This window comes from Episyrphus balteatus, chromosome 1, assembly GCF_945859705.1.
Source record: "Episyrphus balteatus chromosome 1, idEpiBalt1.1, whole genome shotgun sequence".
Classification (NCBI taxonomy): Eukaryota; Metazoa; Arthropoda; class Insecta; order Diptera; family Syrphidae; genus Episyrphus; species Episyrphus balteatus.
In genome coordinates, this window is record NC_079134.1 from 134,852,335 (window position 1) to 134,872,578 (window position 20,244).

At 34.0% G+C, this 20,244-nt stretch overlaps 3 protein-coding genes across 4 annotated transcripts; 2 read left to right on the forward strand and 1 right to left on the reverse strand.

Moving 5' to 3' along the window:
- LOC129921462 (translocon-associated protein subunit delta) lies at positions 1-831 on the forward strand. The gene is made up of 2 exons (XM_056003297.1): positions 1-372; positions 432-831. Exons 1-2 carry the CDS (start codon positions 124-126, stop codon positions 690-692), a joined length of 510 nt encoding a protein of 169 aa, XP_055859272.1. The 5' UTR covers positions 1-123; the 3' UTR covers positions 693-831.
- A 1,938-nt stretch (positions 832-2,769) lies between these two features.
- LOC129921463 (ubiquitin-fold modifier 1) lies at positions 2,770-3,417 on the reverse strand. Of its 2 annotated transcripts, none has more exons than XM_056003298.1 (2): positions 3,293-3,417; positions 2,770-3,132 (listed from the first exon to the last, which is right to left on the reverse strand). In XM_056003298.1, exon 2 carries the CDS (start codon positions 3,076-3,078, stop codon positions 2,809-2,811), a length of 270 nt encoding a protein of 89 aa, XP_055859273.1. In that variant the 5' UTR covers positions 3,079-3,132; positions 3,293-3,417; the 3' UTR covers positions 2,770-2,808. The 2 variants fall into 2 exon arrangements, with proteins under 2 accessions (XP_055859273.1, XP_055859274.1); XM_056003299.1 differs by having other exon boundaries at positions 3,203-3,307.
- Positions 3,418-7,619: 4,202 nt separating this feature from the next.
- LOC129921453 (DNA repair protein complementing XP-C cells homolog) lies at positions 7,620-18,240 on the forward strand. The gene is made up of 6 exons (XM_056003285.1): positions 7,620-8,080; positions 8,151-8,938; positions 14,561-16,359; positions 16,416-16,889; positions 17,651-17,819; positions 17,889-18,240. The coding sequence occupies exons 1-6, from the start codon at positions 7,914-7,916 to the stop codon at positions 18,164-18,166; spliced, it is 3,675 nt and encodes a 1,224-aa protein (XP_055859260.1). The 5' UTR covers positions 7,620-7,913; the 3' UTR covers positions 18,167-18,240.
- Positions 18,241-20,244: the final 2,004 nt, after the last annotated feature.

Consider the following 20,244-nt stretch of genomic DNA (forward strand, 5'->3'; position numbering starts at 1 on the left):
TTTTTCTATTTGTCCAGCAGACTGAATTTTCCAATCACCAAACGAAGACCGATTTCTCTTTTCAGAAGTTCTTCTGAAACTCTCGTGTTCAATAACTAAAAAAATAAATAAAACAAAAATAAAATGTCGAAAAATCTTTGCATTGCTTTAATCGTAGTTATCTGTGCATCAGCCAGTCTCGCTGCAACTTGTTCCAGCCCAAAAGTAACAGTGTCTTCGTTTAGTACAACCGATGCTACAATTCTCACTCAACTTGCCCACGTTGGAGAATTCACATTGAAGTGTTCCAATGGCGAAAAACCCCAACTCTTTGCTGAATTCGAATGTGGCAAAGTTGTTCCAGTTGCTCGTGTTGGAGATGATAAATATCAAGTAAGTAAAACGAAACTTTTCGTTTAAAGATTGTATTGTAAAATATTTTCCTAATCTAGATCAGTTGGACCGAAGATGCTAAGAAGGGTAGCAGCGGCAGCAAGGTTATCCGTCTCTTCGACGAAGAAGGTTACTCAAGCATCCGCAAGGCTCAACGTGATGGCGACAAAGTTGCATCTGTGAAATCATTGACAGACATTACCATTAGCGTGCCAAAGGCATACAGCGGTCCATGGGTCAACTCTGAATTGGTTGCTGCTCTCGTGGCAGCTTTCGTTTCTCACTTTGCCTTCACCACCAAGAGCAAATTGCAAGCGTAGATTTTTGAATTGAATGAAATTCATTCGTAAACATTTTTTGTCACCTCAAGAGTAGTAGAAAAGAACTAATTTATAAGAGACCCTTTCTTGTGAAGTTTAATTCATTTTTTTTACAATAAAAAAAATTATTAAATATAAATTAATTTTGTTTTTTTGTATTAAATCTCAGAAATATTGGGATGAAGTTTCATATTTTTCAAACGTATCGAACCAGTTTTTAAACTTCAAGACACTTCCGTTAAGTAGATTTTAATGGCTTACTGGTTGAACAGAATGAAAATTCGCTTGTAGCAAAGAAAAACGTCGTGGTATAAGATGTCAAATAAATTCGCTCAAAATGTAGAAAAGATGAACAGAATTATGTGGCGTACAAAAATGTCAATTGCCTTGAAAAAAAAATAATTTTAACTTAGTAACCACATTAGAAACGTCAAAAGTCATTCCGCTTGTAGCTTGAAGTAAAAGTCGACTCGACTTGTACCACAGCGAATTTCCTTGCCACAGCCACAGCTACGTATTCTGGCACCAATATACTAATTTCATACTTTTTAACTTTGACAGCGACACAAGACACAAGCCACAGACACACATTCTGGTCTACCAGTTAGTCTAGTCAGATAATTATCCGAACTCTCCAAACATAAGTGGCAATTAGGAACGAGTTTATGCAGATCGGGCAGTAAAGTTCTTTGTTCTTTACTTCTTCTTTAAAGTCTGACTAGAGTACAACTCAAATGATTTCAAACTTGTATTTTTCGTTCTTTTTCACACTAACTTAGGGTGGCAAGCGCCTGTGGATTTGATTTGAGCCTAAAACAACAATATCTTCAGGCAACTCTATCCTAAACCAGCTGTTTCCGGTTTCGCACGCCAAGTTGATTGAGGTCCCCTTACACTTGCTTGTGCTTCCTTCGACAAGGTTTTCCTCTTACGTGCCTCGCCCCTCTGGGTTGGAGTCGAAAACCTTCCGGATTGGGGCATTGCTGTAAATGCACCCTCAATGACAAATAAAAGTCTTATATACATGAACACGAGGGTGGTTCTTATCCGGGGCATGCAGTTGGATAGCCGCCATGCGGCTGAAAACGTTTAGAAACAATTTCCCTATTTTGTTTAGATTTGTAATATCTACGCGGTCATAATTGAAAATTAAAACCTATGAGTCAATAGACACTTGCAGTGATAGCTCCCCATCATTTTTACCCCTCTTATTATGTTTGCGCCGGTTAGCAGGGCGCCGCCGGAACTCGCATCGTAGTTATTAATTTTCGGTTCCCACATTTTGTAAAGCTCTTAAATTTTTTCAAGATTGTTTAGCGAAATGAAAATCACGGATTCTCCTAATTCATGGAATTTTTTATTAAATATTTTAAGATTTTATTTTTAACTTTCGTCATATTTTTTGGCCATTTGAAAAAAAAAAAAACATCTTTTTCAAATAAAAAAATCATGGTTTTTTTATTATATTCCCGGACTCGTCCCAGTCATAATTTTTTTATTTACTCAATATAACATTATATTAAGCGTTATTCTGCAAAAAAGTAATAAATGAAACCCGCTTATTTCTTATTGACAGCAGTTTAAAATTTCGTGTTAAGTGAAACGCCAAAAAATTTTTGGTATTATTTCTTTTAAGCAGGTTTTTCAGTTATGATAATTTTTTAATGAAACAAATTAAAATTTCAAAAGAATAACATGTAACATATCTGGGTTTTTTAGTTCTACTGTATATGTTTATTTTAAATGCTTGACCCCACCGAAGGGTATATGTGGTAGCGGTACGGGTTATTGTATGAAAAAAAAATTCCAAACTGGAACAACAAAGTTTAGGTGTGGAATATTTTTCATGCAATTACCCGTACCGCTTTCGCATGTACCCTTCGGTGTGGTCAAGCCTTTAAGAAGACTATTTTCTATTAAGGTATATATGGTTTAAAGACATAAAATCAACTTATGTGCGTCGTTCTTAATGTACGGCAGAGAGGACCTTATAGGCGATGTTAGAGAGACTAATTCTCATTTTCTACAAATTCATCATTCATTAACAGTTATTGATTTCTATTGGCATTTTATTTAAAAATAAAGTATAAAAAAAAAAAACAAACAAAAGAACAAACTAATTTACAAAACAACCAACACGATCTCTAGGTATTAAACGCAATTCAGAACCATGTTTAAGGAAAACATTACCAGCAGTCTGTTGTGGGCTAATTCCAACACCATCGTCGGTGATAATTGCACTTGTTGCAGCTGGAACTTTAAATTCTTCAGCAGCGAATTTGAGAACAGCTGTAAATGGTGTTCCTTCTGGTACACTCAGCACTTTGAAAGGCAGTTTTGGATCCGAAGTGAGAGTAATCTTGAATGTTACCTTCGATTGACTCATTTTGTTGTTGAAAAGAAGAAAGTGGTTGATCTTGAGAAACGTGGAAGTGGAATGCTATTGAACAGATTGAAATGTATTACTTTAAAATATTATTTTTTGTTTGATTATAATAAAGAGAAAATACTTGAGAAGGCTTTGTAACAAATTTAACCAAAAAATAAATTAAATTTATAACAATTTCGTATACAATTTATATTTCAAAAAGAAAAGTTACCTCTCTTTCGGGGACGTAAGCAAAACTTCTAAAAAAAATTTTGAAGTTTTGCTGACAGTTCGTTCTGTTTGGTTCTGTTTACAGTTGAGTTCGATGAAATTAATAGTTGCGTTCAATGAAAAGTATTTCCAGAAATATTATGTCGTTTTCCAAAATTATGGGAGTGAATCACTCCTTTTTCGTGCAATTTTGGAAATTGTTCACGAAGAATTTGACAAGTGGAGTGATTTGACGTTTGCTTTGCATGTGTTTGTAATACGAAATAATGAATAAAATAATAACACAATCTTTTAAATTCACTTTTAGTGATTTTTTACAATACTTTATTGAATTTTTTTTGTAAATAAATATAATTTCCTTCACAAAAAAAAGTTAAAACAACCACCCAACAATTTGACAAGCAGTCCATGAAGTCAAATGTATAGAAGTATTGGTAATCACTCCTTCAAAATTTTACGTGTTAAAAACAACAAAAACTTTATCTGTATAGATTTTTGAAAAATCCAGATAATTATCCAGATTTTACTTTCTCTCAATGAAAACAGTAGTGCCAAGGTAGTTTAATTGTTGTGTTCATACAGAAATATCTGAAAATATTAACAAGAAAAAAAGCGGAGAAAACGAGGTTTGAAAAAGCCTCTCATAGAAAAAAATAATCAAAAATTTGTTTGACACGGTTGCATTGAAATGTTAATATCTCGAGATATACGCAATGCACTTTTCAGATAAAAGTCTTAAATGGATCCTGATAAGATTGTTGAACAGATATGTATATAAAATTACCAAAGTTTTTTCGAAAAATTAGAAATAAAAATAAAAAAGTTTTCACATTTGATTTTTAAAAAATCGAAAAAAAATTCAATATGGCTACCTTCAAACGCTTATAACACAAGAACGACGCAACTAATGTTAATGGTCATGGTCTTAAAATGTAGCTAAGAATATACAGATCATTTTTGTTTTTTTGTGAAAAAAATTTTTTTTTGAATCCAAAATGGATGCCATGGCCATATGAAAATTTTTGTTTGCATCCAACATGAATGTAATGGCCTTCCCACTTCGGAGTTAAAATAAAAAACAAAAGCAACATTTTTGACAGACAGCTGCCAAAGTATATGTACAGTGGTGCCAAATGTTTGCATGGATTTCAAAAATCCCGATGTCGTTTTTTTGCACAAAATCTATATAGATAAACAAAAAAACACACCTTTTGTCTTAAAAACTACGACCGAATTTTTAACCGTACATTCCAAACTTTTACTTCTGAACGTTGATATGTCAGTTTGGAATTTTTGTTCATACAATTACCCGTACCGCTACCGCACATACCTTTCAAGGCTTGGCCACACCGGAGGGTATACGGTAGCGGTACGGGTACGGTACGCTTGACAAACGAAACTCTGACCTGTACTAGATTATTTGGAGAGATTCAACTAATTCTTCACTCACATTTTAAGGCTTGGCCACACCGGAGGGTACGCGGTAGCGGTACGGGTAGCGGCAACGATATTTGTATTAAAAAAATTCCACACCCGAACGTTGATGTGTCAGTTTGGAATTTTTTCCATACAAATACCCGTACCGTTACCTGTACCTCTACCGCGTACCCTCCGGTGTGGCCAAGCCTTTACTGTCCTGGTTATTTTTATAGCCCAGTACGCAGATCACGCTATACTAAATTTTATCTCGACAATTTTTATCTCTACACGCGTTCGCTAAAAGCCAAGATAAATTTAAATTTAAAAATAACGGGTGAATCACAGTTTCATTTACTTATACCAGCTTACATTCAATATTACATTACATATTTTTTTACCTGCAGAATACCTTTTTTACGCTCTCATTTTGTTTTAAAGGCTTGGCCACACCGGAGGGTATGCGGTAGAGGTACGGGTAGCGGTAACGATATTTGTATTAAAAAAATTCCACACCCGAACGTTGATGTGTCAGTTTGGAATTTTTTCCATACAAATACCCGTACCGTTACCTGTACCTCTACCGCGTACCCTCCGGTGTGGCCAAGCCTTTACTGTCCTGGTTATTTTTATAGCCCAGTACGCAGATCACGCTATACTAAATTTTATCTCGACAATTTTTATCTCTACACGCGTTCGCTAAAAGCCAAGATAAATTTAAATTTAAAAATAACGGGTGAATCACAGTTTCATTTACTTATACCAGCTTACATTCAATATTACATTACATATTTTTTTACCTGCAGAATACCTTTTTTACGCTCTCATTTTGTTTTAAAGGCTTCGCCACACCGGAGGGTATGCGGTAGAGGTACGGGTAGCGGTAACGATATTTGTATGAAAAAAATTCCACATCTGAACGTTGATATGTCAGTTTGGAATTTTTTTCATACAAGTACCGTTACCTCTACCCGTACCGCTACCGCATACCCTCCGGTGTGGCCAAGCCTTAAGGCTTGGCCACACCGAAGGGTACATGCGGTAGCGGTACGGGTAATTGTATGAAAAAAATTCCACATCTGAACGTTGATGTGTCAGTTTAGAATTTTTTTCATACAAGTACCCTCACCGCTACCCGTACCGCTACCGCATACCCTCCAGTGTGGCCAAGTCTTTAAGGCTTGGCCACACCGGAGGGTATGCGGCAGCGGTACGGGTAGCGGTAACGATATTTGTATGAAAAAAATTCAACATCTGAACGTTGATATGTCAGTTTGGAATTTTTTTCATACAAGTACCGCTACCTCTACCCGTACCGCTACCGCATACCCTCCGGTGTGGCCAAGCCTTTATTCCTCTTCTTTTATATATTACAAGGTTTTTTTTGCCTCTTATTCCTTGCAGCAACAACAACAACCACAAAAATGTCAAAATTTATCTGTGAAAAAATGCGCTGAGCATTATTTCGCGAGCTAAATTGAGTGGAGACTTTTTTGCAAAAGTAGTAGATGAGAATTCGAATTTAGCGCGTGAACTGCGTACTACCTGGCTAAAAATCCTCGCTAAAATTTATCTTTGGAGGAAATTTGTATGAAAGATAAATTTTAGCGCGATCTGCGTACTAGGCTTGGCCACACCGGAGGGTATGCGGTAGCGGTACGGGTAGAGGTAACGGTACTTGTATGAAAAAAAATTCCAAACTGACATATCAACGTTCAGATGTGGAATTTTTTTCATACAAATATCGTTACCGCTACCCGTACCTCTACCACATACCCTCCGGTGTGGCCAAGCCTTAAGGCTTGGCCACACCGGAGGGTACGCGGTAGCGGTACGGGTAGCGGCAACGATATTTGTATTAAAAAAATTCCACACCCGAACGTTGTGTGTCAATATTTGTATGGAATTTTTTCCATACAAATACCCGTACCGTTACCTGTACCTCTACCGCGTACCCTCCAATGTGGCCAAGCCTTTAAAGGCTTGGCCACACCGGAGGGTATGCGGTATAGCGGTAACGATATTTGTACTAAAAAAATTCCACACCTGAACGTTGATGTGTCAGTTTGGAATTTTTTTCATACAAGTACCCTCACCGCTACCCGTACCGCTACCGCATACCCTCCAGTGTGGCCAAGCCTTAAAGGCTTGGCCACACCGGAGGGTATGCGGTAGCGGTACGGATAGAGGTAACGGTACTTGTATGAAAAAAATTCCAAACTGACATATCAACGTTCAGATGTTGGCCACACCGGAGGGTATGCGGTAGAGGTACGGGTAGCGGTAACGATATTTGTATGAAAAAAATTCCACATCTGAACGTTGATATGTCTGTTTGGAATTTTTTTCATACAAGTACCGTTACCTCTACCCGTACCGCTACCGCATACCCTCCGGTGTGGCCAAGCCTTAAGGCTTGGCCACACCGGAGGGTACGCGGTAGCGGTACGGGTAGCGGCAACTATATTTGTATTAAAAAAATTCCACACCCGAACGTTGATGTGTCAGTTTGGAATTTTGTCCATACAAATACCCGTACCGTTACCTGTACCTCTACCGCGTACCCTCCGGTGTGGCCAAGCCTTTAATAATTGACCGCGTACCGCTACCGCATATATACCCTTCGGTATAAAAATTGTAACAAAAACGTTCAGGTGTGGAATAATTTTCATATAATTACCCGTACTGCATATACCCTTCGGTCCTTCGGTGTGGTCAAGCCTTTACCCGTACCGCCATCACATACCCTTTCGGTGTGGCTATCCCTTCAAGTTTATGAGCACCAACGACAATTTTTTAAAATTTGAAAAAAAAAACTGAAAACACTTTCGGAATCTCTGTTGTAATCAAAATAAAAAAAAAAAAACAAATTTTCCCTTGGAAAGTGAAACATTCCAATATACCTCAAAATGGAAAGCTAAAAAAAAGCGTGCTGCGAGAATTTTGCGCAAAACACAGAGAATTTCACAACGAGAAAAGACCACTATCGTTCGCCGCAATGAGAAAAGAATTCAAATAAAAGAAAGAAATTAATAGAAAAAAAAAACAAGCAACAAAAAACTAAACTCGGTGAAAATTCCACTTCTATTTGTTATTAATTTTTATTTATCAACAAAAATCAACTAAGACGTGCTTTGCAATTTGCATTGACTAAATAAAGAAAAACAAAAGGCGACTTCTTTTTAGTTGAATTGAAAGAAAAAAAAATGTCCGACGAAGAATACCAATCCTCGTCAACTGAAGAAGATTTTTCAGCTAGCGAAGATGAATGGAAACCAGGAAAATCATCCTCAAATCGTCGTCGTCAAGCTTCCGATGAATCCGATGACGATGACAGTGATTTTGAAGATGATACTCCCAATGCCAAAAGAAGGTAAAGAAAGAATCGATTTTTAATTTTAAGATTTGTTTGTTAAAAAAAAAAACCATGTCATATTCTCTAGGGAAGCAAAATCATCATCATCCAAAACTGATGCTTCCACAAAGCAATCCAAAAAACGCAAATCAACTGGCACGTCTTTGAGGACAAAACTCTTCAACAAATACAAACCTCCGCCAAAGACAGTCCAACGATCCAGCACCAATCAATCAAATCAGGGCGAGCAAAAACAAAAACAAAACATTGCGCAAGGTGAAAAGAAGGCAACACGCGTTGTCACAAACAAAAGGGCTGTCCTTAGTGATTCAGAAAGCAGTGGCGATGATTATCTCGTTAATCCCGATGAAATCGACCTAAAGTCGAGTTTTTTCGATGTCAAACCATCGACATCGTCAAATGAAAAGAATGCCAACAATGTTGCTATGGAAACGGAAGATGTACCAAAATTTGATTGCAATGCTGGCATGCAATTGTCTGATTCGGAAGAAAATGAAGATGATGATGATGATGAAACTGAGTCTAGCAAAGATATAACAATTACAAATTCTCTTAAAGCAACAACTGCAACTGCTGCAACAAAGCCAGTTGATCTGGGTTATTTGCAAGACTTTGCCAAGAATATGGAAAAGGCAAAAGTTCAATATAAAAAGCACAAAGAACGTAGCCTTTTGCAAGATCAAGCAAAAGTGGATGATGTCTCGTCATTGTTAGCAATGGGCGAAGGTACATCAACTGCCGCTTCAGCTTCCACAACATCAACAAAGAAAACAAAGAATCCCAAAAGGCAACCCAAGAAAACACAGGCTAGCCAACAAATGGCAGATACTGATTCTGATTTGGAAGAAGTTGAAGGTAAATGCAAACATAGACTTATTTAGATTTAACAAAAAAAACAAAAAAATTATACGCTGAACGCCGTAATCGACTGACAAGACGTAGAGGTTAAGTTAAAATCGTTGTAGAGCTGTAGTAATTCTAAGATTTAACAATATATACATTCATTGCATATATAAATATCTTTATCTATATATATTAATTAAAAATTAAAATATTAGATGTTCTCTTTAATTTAACAAAAAAAAAAAAAAAGTAATAAGTAAATAATAAAGCAATCTCTTAACTGTGCCAGTTTGAGTATTACATTAAAAAAAAAAACGTAACTTGTTTTTTGCTAGAATTTTGAATTTGAATTGAATATCTCCTCTGCTTTTGTGATTTGGGTGAGTTCTTGGGTTTAATATTTTGTTAACAGCTTGAAATTTTATATTTTCTCTCTCTTAACAATCTACTACAAACAGAGATCAGAAATAACAGTCAACCTTTATTTTCACAACTGGTTTCTCTCTGAGAGTTACTAGATTACTTTAAATAGGTTTCGATTAAGGTTTGAGATTTATTTAAAAAAATCAAAAATAAAGGTTATCGGTTGAGATTTATTTTTTAAAATACCTCTCAAAGGTTGAGATTCTTAAAAAAAAAATAAATGGAAAAGGTCAACCTTGAACCGTTTTCGCAGAAAATAAATCAAAAATGATTAATTCAAAGGAAAAAGTCAAATATGCCAAAAATATTTTTATTTTGCAAAAATATGAAAAGGATGTTTTTTCTTAATTTATGTACATATGAGGTTCAACTAATAATAGACTCTCAAAGTTCTTTGACCCAAGATAATATCTCTTTTCGCTTAAAATAAAATGTCCTGTCCACTGTGATTTCAGTCGCTGCGACGACCAATGCAATTTCGAATATTTCGAATATTGATAAATTTGCAGATGAGATTTATTTTTTTCTCAGCGATAACTCTCACTGGTTGACCGAAACATAAAAAAAAATATAAAATAAAGGTTTCTCTCAAACCTTGACCAACATTTTTTTTTGTTTTTTTTTTAAATAAAGGTTATTTTATAACCTTTATTGAAAATTTCAACAAATAAGTATTATATAGGAACCTTTCAAAGGGTTGGCATTTATTTCTAATCTCTGACTACAAAACTAAAAAAAAAAAAATTGAAATGGCTTCTCTAACTTTAAAGTGTGGAATTTAGAATTAACACCTGCATTCCTGCATAATTCACCATTGAAACAGGTGGTTTTTAGTTTTTTTTTTTGTATTTTTGTTTAAGTAGCGCATGAAATTATGTTTGGCAAAAAGTTATCCATTGGTGTTAGATTTTTTTTTTTTTGTTAAAAAAAGCACGTCATTCGATTAGATTAGCTTTTGATTTTTAAATTTTTCATTATTTCAATCATTCATTCATCATTCTCAATTTTGTTTTTTTATTTAAGTTTGATAAAATTAAATTCTAACAGATGTGGTAGATAGTACTGATATCAGAACATCATGTTTTTTTTTTTCTGAATGAAAACTCTTGAAAATTATAAAACTTCAAAATGACTTAATGTGAATCGCATATGACTAAAATGTTTGAACGATCATGGTTCTGAAGGTGAATAAAGTCGCAATACATTGTGGACTTTGCAGTGCGGTAAATTGTGAGGCTTAAATCGACTCGTGAAAAGTTGGCATAACTTTGGTTGTTTCTTGTAAATCTAAAGAGGACAAAAGATAGGAATTTTCAAAACAATGATCGTTCAATCGTTTCAAACGTCATCGACTTGTTTTACAAGACGTTCTTTAACGAATAATTGAATAATTTAAAGTAAGTATGTAAAGTGAGATTTGTATTCCGAGGATGAAGAATACAAAATCAAACCTTTTTTTTTTTGAAAATGGGTGTTTTCATAAACGTCGGAAATCTACGTCGGTCCAATCGTCTTTCTGCTTTGCTACATTAATGAACACACCAATTCTGCAGAATAATTGCAGGCCTGCGTTTGTACAATTTTCAGCAGTCACTGAGTGTTCATAATAGCCCAGTCGGGATGTACACAAAATTAAGCTGAAATGGAAATAATTAGATCGTGCAATTTTTTTTCATAGGATGATAGAGGGGATCACTGGGAGCTTAAAACCAGTTTTTCGGGAAAATCGACCTTGTGCTTAAGCCGCCATCTTGGATTAAAGGTAAAACACGTTTTATTGAATAACTCGGCCATTTTTGATTTTTGACAAAAATTATATATGTAAAACTTGTAGAAAATTTTATTTTTTATAACTTTTGTCTTAATAAATTTTTCTATATGACCTATATTTTTCGAGTTAATTTGAAAAAACTATACCCCTACTCAGCTCAAACTTTATACCCGCTTTGATTATAGATTTTAAGATCAACGCAATATGGGAGTGTTTTTATATGTTTTTGGGGATGATAAATCTAGCTGCAATGTTAGTTTTTGCAAATTCATGAAATTTTATAAACAAAAGGAACTATCTCAAAATCGGTAAGTGTCGTTTTAAACAAAGTTAGTAAATATTATAATTGATGTTTAGCAAGACAAGCAAGTTTTTGAATTTTTCAAATCGGTTCATTAATGTCTGAGATATGACCAATTGTTTATTATAACTAACTCTCTCTTTTAAGCTTTTATTATAAACAATTGGTCATATCTCAGGTATTAATGAACCGATTTGAAAAATTCAAAAACTTGCTTGTCTTGCTAAACATCAATTATAATATTTATTAACTTTGTTTAAAACGACACTTACCGATTTTGAGATAGTTCCTTTTGTTTATAAAATTTCATGAATTTGCAAAAACTAACATTGCAGCTAGATTTATCATCCCCAAAAACATATAAAAACACTCCCATATTGCGTTGATCTTAAAATCTATAATCAAAGCGGGTATAAAGTTTGAGCTGAGTAGGGGTATAGTTTTTTCAAATTAACTCGAAAAATATAGGTCATATAGAAAAATTTATTAAGACAAAAGTTATAAAAAATAAAATTTTCTACAAGTTTTACATATATAATTTTTGTCAAAAATCAAAAATGGCCGAGTTATTCAATAAAACGTGTTTTACCTTTAATCCAAAATGGCGGCTTAAGCACAAGGTCGATTTTCCCGAAAAACTGGTTTTAAGCTCCCAGTGATCCCCTCTATCATCCTATGAAAAAAAATTGCACGATCTAATTTTTTCCATTTGAAATGTTTAATTCTACTGGGCTATAAACGTCAGAAAAAAAATATAAAAAAATTACCATAGAATGAGTTTTGTTTAAGCGAAAAAAATTTCTTTTTCAGTTCCCGAAAATATTGTTTTTAATAACACGAAAAATTTGTAAACCGTGTTACATTAGGGTGGGTAAAAAAAAAATACTCTCTTCTAAAAAAAAAAAAAATAATAAAAACACCGAGCAGTTCACATTTAAAACAAATTATCTATGGAAAAAATATTTTTAATTAGGGTGTTCAAGAAAGGTTTTTTATGCTTATGAAAAAAAATGATTTTTATTGCACAGAAAATTTGTTAAGTGCGTTTTTGCTATAGTAATTTTAAATTCATGCCGAATTAATTAAATTGAATTTGGTTGAATTCCAAGCGTAAATGTTAAATACCTATACCATTTTTCTGAGCCCCCTAATTCGAAAATACCTACCCCAATTTTACATTATATTTCATAAACCATGTTTTACAAACTTTCTTTGCAGTGAAAAATAATTTTTTTTTGTAATTAATTAAAAAAAAAAAATTGAACCACCCTAATGGAAAATTTTTTTTTTCTTCGATAATTTGGTCAAAACAATATCCACGTTGATTTTTTTTGGATAATTCAAGCATTTGTAGAAGATAACATTTTTTAGAGCCACCCTAATAAGAAAAAAATTAATACAAACTCCTTTTTTCAAAAAACACGATTTCGAAACTTTCTGTGTCATTAAAATTTAAATTTTTTGAAAAATGAAAAAAGAAACATTTTTTGCACCACCCTAATTAATATGTTTGCTTTTCATTTTTTTTTTAACAATATTTACATTTATTAACAAAAAAAAAATCGAATCAAGAGTCAAATAAATTTCTTTTTGAGTTCTGCAGCAATAAAATTTTGGCTGCGCAATCTGCCCGATGTTGACGACATACTGACGTTTATGAACAGCAAAACTGCAGTTGGACTAAGTTAGTCCGATCGCAGATCTGAGTTTATGAACACGACTAACGCAGGCCCAAGTTAGGCAGACGTTTATGAAAACACCCAATATTCACTATGACGATCAAATCAATACGTTGTTGCACAGGTTCTATGTTTTCACACTAATCCTAATCGGGGGTCGCATTACGCTTTTGCTTGTGAGTATGATGATAAGTGACGCTGCCTGGCCGCCAAAAGTTAAATATATTTAACTTTGCCACCCCCTGATATATAATAACGGGCTTACAGTCGTAGGACCCATTTTTTGTTGTCGCAGCAGTGCAAACGATTGTCCCATTTTGCTGTACTCCTGCAAATAGTGATTTATCAGTTCAAAAGCAATGGTGCAAATTAATACTGGCTTCGCCCAACGTTTAAAGGTTCCCAACTTGGGTCAATAACTAGTTGCTGGACCATTGCAAGCTCGGAACCAAAACTTATTCATATATTAAGATAATTTCCGATAGAATTATAGCTTATTTGCCGCAAAAGGAAAACATACAAAAAATGAAAATAAGAATGCTTTTTGTCTCTTATATTTTCATAAATTGTTTAACTATGTCCCTTAAAAAAAATAGTAATGCCATGATGTTTGACACAACAATAATAATATTTTCTATACAAAAGGTTCAAGTTAAAGATTTAGTGACAAATTAGTGATAATTTCCATGGGTCATGATCGTGTGGCTGTATATGGTTTTCGACGGGTTAACAACGTGAGTTTTCCAATAAATTGGAGCACGTTAAAGAACCCGCACTCTATTTGTTTGAAAAAGTGGTTTAACTAGAATGTTCCCATTCTCAAAATTCGATCGTACGATTTGGGCAAGAAATTACTGCAAAAAATTGGAACAGTCTAGTGAAACCACTTTTTCATACAAATAGTGTGCGATCCTTTACACCTACTACTTTATATTCTAAATATAAGAAGATGATGTGTCATTTTTTCTAAGCCCAAAAATCCCAATATTCGCGATGCGATCAATAGAATTCAAACTCTCATTTTGGAAAGAAGGTATTCAATTAAAATAAACAAATAAGAAACTAAACAGAGAAGTTTCCAAAACATAGCCGCTAAGATAACAGGTTTTTAGCTTCTATAATTTTTGAGTTTCGCTGGAATTTAATATTTATTGTGCAAAAAACAAAACCCCATGCTATTCTCATAAAAAACTTCAGCTGCTTGTAGGCAGAATTAAGTTTGTAATTTTAAAAATAAGCATATCATTTTCAATTCGCCAATTTGGGAATTTATATCTGCTCAAAAGGGGATAAACTGTGTCAGGGAACACATAATATGGCAGAAAGGATCTTATGCCTCAGTAAATAGAGCAATTACATAGTCCCAAATCTAGGCTCAAATTGTTGCACCCAATTCATTTGAAAAAAAAAATACACAAATTATTCCGCAGTATTCAATTTTGTTGTTTTATATTTTGCAGAAGATGAAAACTTTGATATTCCAAATGCTCTTGTTGACGGCATTCAAGTTTGTGTCGATCTCCCACAAAGACAGCGTAAAGATAAGAAAGCGGTTGATGCCGAAGCTTGTCTAAAGCGACAACTGAACCGTGTAATAAAAGAAAATCAAGTTCTATTGCATAAAGTTGGTCTTCTCTGTCAGATCTATCATGGATTGTATCTAAATAAAATAGCCAACAACATCTACCTCATGCCAATAGCTTTGAAAATGTTACCCAGCAATAATGTCTATCCAAGTGGTCAAACGGAAATTAAATATTTTCAATCCATGGTCACATGGTTCAAATCGGCTGTAAAAATCCGTGATGACCGTAAATATCCACAGCTTAAAGTCGATCCATTAATATCTCTGGGAGTTCAAATGAAACATCGTCATGCAGTTTGTAAAAGAGATTTTTTATTAATGTTTGTAATTTTATTGCGAGCCATGGGAATGCAATGCCGATTGGTTTGTAATCTAGTTCCACTGCCACTTAAACCACCACAAAGTGCATTGTGTTCATTAAAAATGAATTCATCCACTGAGGAAAAAAAGTCGAATAAGAAGAAACCCGTTGTTGAAAAGGACAACAAAGTTTTGAAAAAGGAACCACTTAAAAGTCCATCAATAACACCAGAGGCCCGAGAAGAACTCCGTAGAAAGGTTGAATCTCTGGAGAATGAGATAAAGGAAAAGAAAAAAGAAAAAATGAAGCCTAAGTTATCGTTCGACGAAGAACTTGAAGCACAAACAGCTGTTAAATCAACAAGACCAACTAGAACTGCTCATAAGCCTAAAGAGTCGAAAACAGAAGATCTTAAGAGAAAGTCTCATGATACATCAAATGAGCCAGAGACAAAAAGAAAAACAAAAGAACCTCCTGTAAAATCTGGATATTTTTCAGAGTCAAGCGTTGTGAAAAATGAAGACAATAATGTTGTTGGTTTTATAGACAATCATTCAAAATCTTTTGATGATCAAAAACCTAGTATTTCAGTAAATTCAAAACCAACTGCCAAGCAAGTTGCAAAGCCACAACCTCCAAAAGCTTCCACATCTCGAAGCACAAGAAAAGCAAAAGCCACAGAAACCAAGATCAATGATAAACCCACTTCCATTCCAGACATTGTTGTCGCAGATGAAAAACTAAATTTAGAAAACATCACAAATAAGCGAAATGACCCCACTCGTGTTACACGAAGTCGAAGTAAGAGTCCGAAAGCATATATTTCGCCATATTTCTTACAAACAAAAACTGGTAAAACTCTTCAACCGGATGCCGGTGAAAGCGATGTCAAACGAAGTCGTAGTAAGAGTCATAGTCCGTCAAATTCTGCCGTTAAGAGCCACATTTCAACGGAGTTTCTCAAAACTAAACCAAAAGCAAAAGTTCAAAAGGTTCAAAATACAGAAGTAACACAACCATCACCAAGAAAAACTCGAGCCAGAGCCAAGCTTACTATTCCCCAATTAGATGGTGGTGATGATATACCAAAGTCTCGGAGCCGTAAGAAACCGATCAAAAAACCAAGTAACTCTGATGATGACTTTCAAGTTCCACCACCATCGAAAAAATCCAAAGCTGTTGATAGAGTCAAACAGATCGATCGGAGAGTACTCTCGCCCCATATAAGTGGGGATGATGAAGAGAATGAATCGCCGAGTAAGGCTAAAAATAATGCCATAAACATGTGGGTTGAGGTTTATTGTGAATTGGAAGCTCAGTGGGTGTGTATTGATTTGTTTAAAGGAAAAGTCAATTGTGTGGATACCATTCGGGTATGGATAGCTATTTTCAAACATTTAAAATTGAAACTTATTAAAATTTATTTCAGAAATCTATGGCATCTTCTAATTTAGCATATGTCTTTGCCTATAATAACGATGCAACTCTTAAAGATGTCACACCGAGGTATTGCACTCAATGGGCGGCAGTATTAAGGAAGGGTCGCGTTGAGCAATCGTGGCTTGATGAAGCTATTCAAACCTATAAGTCAACAGGTCGCACACAAAGGGATCTGACTGAAGATATGGATTTGCGTAGAATTCATTTGGATAAGCCAATGCCAACAACTATATCAGAATACAAAGATCATCCGTTGTATGCACTGGAAAGGCATTTGCTTAAGTTTCAAGTTCTATATCCTCCTAACGCTTTGACGTTAGGATTTGTTCGCGGTGAACCAGTCTATGCCAGAGAATGTGTTCATACGTGTCATTCAAGGGAAATATGGCTCAAAGAGGCAAGAGTTGTTAAGCTGGGCGAGGAGCCTTATAAAATTGTTAAAGCTCGTCCAAAATGGGATAGGGTAAGTAACTAAAATGTATATATTTCCGTCCACAGTTATTTTATTTAACAATACCGTCTTCCTATTTTGTTTGTAGCTATTGTGACCTCGATGTCGAGGGAATCATAACAGTCCCACGTATCTGCTTCTTTATTTATTTATTTTATTTAAAATGTTAAATGCTAACATTAGAAATAAACTTACTAGTGATCCGCTTTTAGAGTATTCCATTTCTGAGGCCAACTTAATGCGATTGTTTTTGCATTTGCTTAAACCACGAATTTTTGGGCCTGCTGTTCTTCATACTCGTACTTCGTAGTCGTATTTAAAAGTTATATAATACTGCCTTTTTGACAGGGTTCTCAAGATCTGTCCTTTGAGCTTGAAAGTCGTGGTGGTGGTATATTTATTGCCAGATGGTATTTTTGCAATGTAGCGAGCCATCGTGAATACAAATTTCGTTTGAAATGTTTTCCTTGTTTTTCAAACATGAGAACGAAAATGATCGTCAAAAGTTTTTCCTTCTGAATTTATTGGTATCGGCAGTAAATATTCATACAATTTTAAGATCCCTGCAAATAAATCCCGGGTAAAAAAATAATTTTCAGGAAAATGAAATTCTGGAGATTCATTATCGTGTTTGTAATATTCCACCGATCTTCATACTTCTAATACTTCATCTAAAAAAAAAAAAATATTTTGCTTTAAAGTTTAAATTTTTTCTTTCCTAATTCGTAGATAAGTTAAGATTTTTTACAATTAAATTTTTGTTTTTTTTCTAGCTAACAAACTCAGTCATCAAAGATCAACCTTTAGAAATATTTGGTTATTGGCAAACTGAGGAGTATGATCCACCAACAGCTGAAAATGGTATTGTTCCCAGAAATGCCTATGGCAATGTGGAACTCTTCAAAGAATGCATGTTACCCAAAAAGACCGTTCATTTACACTGTAAGTTAATTTTTTTTTTATTTAAAAAAAAAAAACAAAACTGTGAATTAATTCCATATTTAAATTTAGTGCCTGGTTTAAATAGAGTTTGTAAGAAACTCGGCATCGATTGTGCTTCAGCGGTAATTGGATTTGACTTCCATCAAGGTTCTTGTCATCCGCTCTATGATGGTTTTGTTGTTTGTGAAGAATTCGCTGATACTGTTGTAGATGCATGGAATAAAGAACAAGAGGAAGCAGAACGTAAAGAACAAGATAAATATGAAGCTCGTGTCTATGGCAATTGGAAGAAACTTATCAAAGGCCTATTAATTCGTGAACGTCTTAAGCTGAAGTACAATTTTTAAAGAAAAACAAAATTGCCAGCTGTGTCTGTCCATGTCCAAAAAGATGTAATGTTTGTTTTTGTATTTATCTTTTGTATGTACAGTAAAACCCGGATAAGTGCCTCTCGCTTAAGTGCCTAACCCGCATAAGTGCCTTTGTTTTTAGAACCAAAATTTTAAGGATTTTTTCATATAAAACTCATCTTTTAAGTACCTTTCGCTTAACTGCTTTTCCCGCTTAACTACCTTCTATTTCAAATACTTATGATTGAATTTACTTGCAGGAAATTCTTTTAAGTACACATTTGAAACAAGTTTCAGCAGTAAGAAAAACTTCATTTGCTAAAGCGCTTTAAGATTCAAAAATTCTACTAAAAGTAGAAACTAACTAGTTAGTTATTTTAAACTTTCAAAGTTATTTTGTTTGTGAAGATTCTGTTTTTAATAATCAAACATGTTTTTTTTTATTTTTAAGTTAATAAAGAGATAAGTGCCTATGAGCACTTAAGCGGGTTCTTGTAAGTAACTTACCCGCTTTAGTGCCTAACAAAACTGGGCATTTAAGGTGAGGCACTTATCCGGGTTTTACTGTAAATATTTCATAAATAAACATTTGTTATTTGTTTTCTATCGAAGACTACTCGCATATAAAACATGTTTGATATTAATTTTTCTTTTCAAGAATTTATTACATTTATTTGTGGTTTATTTTTTTAATAAAGGTCAAGAAGTATTTTCTAAATTCGAAATAAGTTATGGTTTAAAAATATGAGTTCATAGTGAAAAAGCCTATGCATATACAAAAATTACAAAATCAATTTTTTTTCGGATTTTCGAAAAAAAATCAAGGTTAACCACTTGCCGAAAAAAATGCGTTTTAAAAAATTTCCTCCAAATCCATCGAGTGAGACATCAAATAAAAGGTCTCTTTAAGCTCTATTAACAAGTGAAAACAAAACTTTTTTTATAGGTTGCTTGCCGAGTTTTTGCAATCAAATATACTTTTTTCTGGCATTCGGAAGCAGAAAACTTCGGATGAAAGCCTCGGAACAAGTTTTGGTTTAGTGATATGAGTTCAGGGAGAACAGTAATATGCATTTAGGTAAAAAAATTACAAATCTATTTTTTTCGGATTTTCGAAAAAAATCGAGGTTAACCCCTTGCCGAAAAAAACGCTATTTAAAAAATTTCCTCCAAATCCATCGAGTAAGACATCAAATAAAAGGTCACTTTAAGCTCTATTAACAAGTGAAAACCCAACTTTTTTTAAAGGTTTGTTGCCGAGTTATTTGCAATCAAATATATTTTTTTCTGGCATTCGGAAGCAGATAATTTCGGATGAAAGCCTCGGAACAAGTTTTGGCTTAGTGATATGAGTTCAGGGAGAACAGGAATATGCATTTAGGTACAAAAATTACAAATCTATTTGTTTTTTTATTTTCGAAAAAAAATCAAGGTTAACCCCTTGCCGAAAAAAACGCTATTTAAAAAATTTCCTCCAAATCCATCGAGTAAGACATCAAATAAAAGGTCTATTTAAGCTCTATTAACAAGTGAAAACCCAACTTTTTTTAAACTTTGTTTGCCGAGTTATTTGCAATGAAATATATTTTTTTCTGGCATTCGGAAGCAGATAACTTCGGATGAAAGCCTTGGAACAAGTTTTGGTATAATGATATGAGTGCATAGAGAAAAGGAATATCTATTTAGGTAAAAAAAAATATAAAATTTATTTTTTTCGGATTTTCGAAGTGAGAAGGTCTCTTTAAGCTCTTTTAACAAGTGAGAACCAGATTTTTCTTTAAGTTCTAGTTGCTGAACTATTTGCAAATTTAGAAGTTTGGCAAATTTAATTATTTATCTATACATAGTAATTCATTGTAGCCACAAATTTATTAGCATAAAACACTGCTAAAAAAAAAACTAAAATATATTTCGTTCTCTTCTATAAATTTACACAAAAAAGTTCTGATCAACCTGCTCATAGAACAAGAAAATATCAACAAAGCGAATGACCACTGTACTGGCCGACTAGCTTCAGGGCAGTAGATAAAGAAATTGATTCATTAAAACGGGGAAGACCCCATTTATTTTCCATA

Coding starts and splice junctions, on each gene's coding strand:
- LOC129921462 (XM_056003297.1), top strand. CDS start 124: ATGTCGAAAAATCTTTGCATTGCTTTAATCGTAGTTATCTGTGCATCA. Junction 373..431: donor TTGGAGATGATAAATATCAA/GTAAGTAAAACG, acceptor TTCCTAATCTAG/ATCAGTTGGACCGAAGATGC.
- LOC129921463 (XM_056003298.1), bottom strand. CDS start 3,078: ATGAGTCAATCGAAGGTAACATTCAAGATTACTCTCACTTCGGATCCA.
- LOC129921453 (XM_056003285.1), top strand. CDS start 7,914: ATGTCCGACGAAGAATACCAATCCTCGTCAACTGAAGAAGATTTTTCA. Junction 16,360..16,415: donor ATTGTGTGGATACCATTCGG/GTATGGATAGCT, acceptor AATTTATTTCAG/AAATCTATGGCATCTTCTAA. Junction 17,820..17,888: donor AAAGACCGTTCATTTACACT/GTAAGTTAATTT, acceptor ATTTAAATTTAG/TGCCTGGTTTAAATAGAGTT.